At 39.8% G+C, this 5072-nt stretch overlaps 1 protein-coding gene across 4 annotated transcripts in view; it reads left to right on the forward strand.

Moving 5' to 3' along the window:
* The window catches only part of SNAP25 (synaptosomal-associated protein, 25kDa), an 87272-nt gene extending 85418 nt beyond the window's left edge, over positions 1–1854 (forward strand). For all 4 annotated transcript variants that reach the window (XM_011948860.1, XM_011948861.1, XM_011948862.1 and 1 more), the window contains one exon: positions 565–1854. In XM_011948860.1, coding sequence (XP_011804250.1) covers positions 565–633 — 69 coding nt within the window. In that variant the 3' untranslated portion in view covers positions 634–1854. The remainder of the gene's footprint in view (positions 1–564) is intronic.
* The last annotated feature ends 3218 nt before the right edge of the window (positions 1855–5072 follow it).

Consider the following 5072-nt stretch of genomic DNA (forward strand, 5'->3'; position numbering starts at 1 on the left):
AGAAAGAAAGAAAGAAAGAAAGAAAGAAAGAAAGAAAGAAAGAAAGAAGAAAGAAATCCATGTGAAAGTGGATCCACACCGTTCAAATCCATGAGGTCCAAGGGTCCACTGTACATGCTCATGCTCATTAGCAATATTTTTTATCATCCAGGTTGGAGACAAGAAAGCTGAGCCCCAAGATGTGATTTGTTCAAAGGGACGCTGCTAATAAATTAGCCATGGTTTCAATCCTATTGTATAAGAAATGTAATTCAACTTGGTCCAACAGATGTGAATGCCTACCATAGAAGTCATTGAGTGTCTTTGCAGGATAGAAAGATAAATCATATATAAGCCTCTGCTCTCTGGTAGGGAAAATTATTGAAAATGAAAATTAAGCTTCTACCATCACGTTCAAGTAGAGCCATAGCTGTCGTTCTGGGAAGACAAAAGAAAGGATGTCTCATGCTGACCAAGGAGGTTTTTAGTGGTTTCCCCCAAGAGGAAGTATTGGACCTGGACCCAGAAGGGTGAATGGATTTTTAAGGGGTAACCTGAGTTCTGTTTCTTTTCCCCCTTTTCTAGGCTGATTCCAACAAAACCAGAATTGATGAGGCCAACCAACGTGCAACAAAGATGCTGGGGAGTGGTTAAATGTGCCCATCTGTGTTCTCCTCTGAATGCTATCAGGCAAGATAGCTCCTTCATGCTTTTCTCATGGTATTATCTAGTAGGTCTGCACACATAACACACATCAGTCCACCCCCATTGTGAATGTTGTCCTGTGTCATCTGTCAGCTTCCCAACAATACTTTGTGTCTTTTGTTCTCTCTGGGTCTCTTTCTTTCCAAAGGTTGTATATAGTGGTCATTTGGTGGCTCTAACTCCTTGATGTCTTGAGTTTCATTTTTCCTTTTCTCTCCTCAGTGGCATTTGCTGAATAACAACAATTTAGGAATGCTCAATGTGCTGTTGATTCTTTCAATCCACAGTATTGTTCTTGTAAAACTGTGACATTCCACAGAGCTACTGCCACAGTCCTTTGAGTGTCAGGCTCTGAATCTCTCAAAATGTGCCGTCTTCGGTTCCTCATGGCTGTTATCTGTCTTTATGATTTCATGATTAGACAATGTGGAATTACATAACAGGCATTGCACTAAAAGTGATGTGATTTATGCATTTATGCATGAGAACTAAATAGATTTTTAGATTCCTACTTAAACAAAAACTTTCCATGACAGTAGCATACTGATGAGACAACACACACACACATAAAACAACAGCAACAACAACAGAACAACAACAAAGCATGCTCAGTATTGAGACACTGTCAAGATTAAGTTATACCAGCAAAAGTGCAGTAGTGTCACTTTTTTCCTGTCAATATATAGAGACTTCTAAATCATAATCATCCTTTTTTAAAAAAAAAGAATTTTAAAAAAGATGGATTTGACACACTCACCATTTAATCATTTCCAGCAAAATATATGTTTGGCTGAAATTATGTCAAATGGATGTAATATAGGGTTTGTTTGCTGCTTTTGATGGCTACATTTTGGAGAAAGCAATCTTGCTGTGAAACAGTGTGGATGTAAATTTTATAAGGCTGACTCTTACTAACCACCATTTCCCCTGTGGTTTGTTATCAGTACAATTCTTTGTTGCTTAATCTAGAGCTATGCACACCAAATTGCTGAGATGTTTAGTAGCTGATAAAGAAACCTTTTAAAAAATAATATAAATGAATGAAATATAAACTGTGAGATAAATATCATTATAGCATGTAATATTAAATTCCTCCTGTCTCCTCTGTCAGTTTGTGAAGTGATTGACATTTTGTAGCTAGTTTAAAATTATTAAAAATTATAGACTCCAGATGATCTGCTTTAATTTCTTCATGGACTCGCCTGATTTTGCACTCACATGAGAAGAGAAAGCCTGGCTACCCTATCCCAGCTACTTCCTTCCTTTCCACAAAATCTCCACCATCTAAAATTGAGGGCTTCACTACCACACCACCACTGACTCCCTGTTTTATTTAAACAGCTTTACTGACTCACTATGAAATTCCCCCATTTAAATATATAATTAAATTTTTTTGTATATTCACAGAGATATGCAATCTAATTTTAGAACATCTTTATCACTGCTGCCAAAATATCCCATACCTATTAGCAATCACTGCCATCTCACTTCTCCCAGCCCTAGGGAACTACTGGTTTCCTAGTTATCTCTATAGATTTGCCTGTACATTTCATATAAATGACATCATACAATGTGTGGTCCTCGGGAACTGGCTTCTTTCACTTAGCATAATGTTTTCAAGGTTCCTCCATGTTGTATCACAGATCAGTACTTCATTCTTTTATTGCCAAATAATATTCTATTGTATGCATAGATACTATTTTGTTTATCCATTCATCAGATTAAGAATATTTGCATTGTCTCTGCTTTTTGACTTATTTAGTTATTTATTTATTTATTTATTGAGACAGAATCTTGCTGTGTTGCTCAGGCTGGAGTGCAGTGGCATGATCTTGGCTCACTACAACCTCCGCCTCCCGGTTCAAGCGATTCTCCTTCCTCAGCCTCCCAAGTAGCTGGGATTACAGGCACCTGTCACCATACCCAGCTATTTTTTTTTTTTTTTTTTTTTGTATTTTTAGTAAACATGGTTTCACCATGTTGGCCAGGCTGGTCTTAAACTCCTGACCTCAGGTGATCCACCTGCCTTGGCCTCCCAATGTGCTAGGATTACAGGCGTGAGCCACCGTGCCGGGCCGCTTTTTGACTATTACGAATAACGCTGCTATGAACGTTGATGTAAAAGTTTTGTGTAGACATAAGATTTTTTATTCACTTGCCCCACAGTTTTACCAACATCATTGCCCATCCCACCACAACCACCACTAACACCTCCACCACCATCACCTCCACCACCGTCACCTCCACCACCATCACCTCCACCATCACTATCCCTACTCCTACTAACACCACCACTGCCTCAATTACCACCACCTTACCTTTTCCACTGGCTCTACCACCTCCACACCATCTTAACCATCATGCCCATTACCTCCACCCTATTACCATTATAATCACCATGATCACCTCCATCGCCGCCGCCGCTCCCACTGCCACCATCACTACCACCACCTGACCGCCGCCATCTCTTCTGCCAACATCACCATCATCACTTCCGTCACCTCTGCCACCTCTTCCACCTCTCTCTACATCCCCGTAGTAGCAATGCAGATACATTCATCCTGGTTGCCTTGGTTGACTGTCAGATAATTTTACCCATAAAAGCATCTCTGGAGGTTTGGTGAGAACAATTAAGGAGCAAGAACAGTGATGACAGTAAATATGTGTAGTTCTTTAACTTTTTCCCAAGCCTGAGAACAGGCTCTGTAAGTAGCCAGAGGCTTTTGTAAGTTATTGTAAGGTACAGTAGTAACAACAAACTTATTCCTTAAAATTAAGGTAGTAGAAAGGATGCTAGAAGGTGGGAAAAGTGAATAAATTTACTGCACATGTCAAAGCTGCCAAGGGGTCAAATACGGGCTACATTTGAAAATTCTGTTCCAGACTCCATCTGTTCTTAGCCAGATGAGTGAGTGCATTTCCACATCGTTTGAGTAATTAAAACCTTTCACTGGATACACGAAAAGTAAGATGCAGGCATTTTGCTTTAAGGCCTGTCACATGATTCTTTCTGAAACATATTTCTTTTGGTGATTGAGATTATCCAACCACGGCTTGTATGCAGTCATCTCCATTAGGCTAAAGGGAGACCTATGCCCCAGGGATGAATCAGCTCTGGGTAATGCGCTAACTCAGAAAGTACATTAGAAATTAAATGATTAGGGCAATGTGGAACACTGTGAAAACTCAAATCTTCTACCTCCCTTGTACTTGGCACTGGCAGAGAACCCTTCTACAAAAGACCAGAAGGTGAAGGGTGGCCTCAGATCCCAGTAACAGAGTCCTTTTCTCTTGTCGGACTCTCATTTCTATTTCTGTTACCCTTCTTCCACATCCTCCTACAGCCACTGCTTTCACCAACTTTCCCCAATCTCCGTGTCACTAATTCATTAATAAATTGATAATTGCATTGAACAGGAAAAGAAAGGAAAGAATATTCATATTTTGTGATCATCTTTCTAGTACATGCCAGGCACTGTGCTAAGTGCTTCATTTATGTTGACTCATTAAACTCTTTTAAAAAAAGAGCTTGGCAATTTGGCAAAACCAGCATTATTAGCCCCATTTTGCAGATGAAGAAACTAATAGTTTATTTGAGCAAGCTCTCTCAGCTAATAAGTGATATGGGTGTGATTTAAGCCAGATGTGTGTGACTTTGAAGTTTTAGAGAGTCCTGGAATATGCATTTCAGGAATGCACCTCTGTCAATTCAGCCAGCCAAGAAACTCCTGGAGACATTTGGTTCAACAAGGAGAAGCAAAGAAAGATGGAATAGATGTCATAGCAGAAGGTCCTGGTGAACCTACCTTTCATTCACTCATTCATTCAAGAAATATTTATTGAGCTTCCATTGTATACCAAGCCTTATTCTGCATATTGGAAAAACAGCAATAGGAGAAACAAAAAGCAAACAGACAAAGCAGGGAAAATTCCCTGCATTAACTGAACTTACACTCAATCTACAGAGAGAGAGATTAACAATATATAAAGTGTATGGAATGGTAAATGTTGTAGAGAAATGCAACACAATGAATGGGGTGCGGAGCATAAGAGGTAGGAGAGAGGGTGTATCTTAGTCCACTTGTGCTGCTATAACCAAATACCATAGACTGGGTAATTCATAAATAAAAGAAATTTATTTCTCACAGTTCTGAAGACTGTGAAGTCCAAGATCGAAGTACCAGCATTGGATGTCTGGTAAGGGCTGCTCTCTGTGCTTCAAAGATGGTGCCTTGTTGCTGCATTCTCTGGAGGGGACAAACTCTGTGTCCTCACATGGAAGAAGGTAGAAGGACAAAAGGGACTAAGCTAGTTCTCTCCAGCCCTGTTAAAAAGCACTAGTTCATTGATGAGAGTGAAGCTCTCATGACTTAATCACTCCCCAAAAG

Source organism: Colobus angolensis, unplaced genomic scaffold (assembly GCF_000951035.1).
Source record: "Colobus angolensis palliatus isolate OR3802 unplaced genomic scaffold, Cang.pa_1.0 Scaffold285, whole genome shotgun sequence".
Classification (NCBI taxonomy): domain Eukaryota; kingdom Metazoa; phylum Chordata; class Mammalia; order Primates; family Cercopithecidae; genus Colobus; species Colobus angolensis.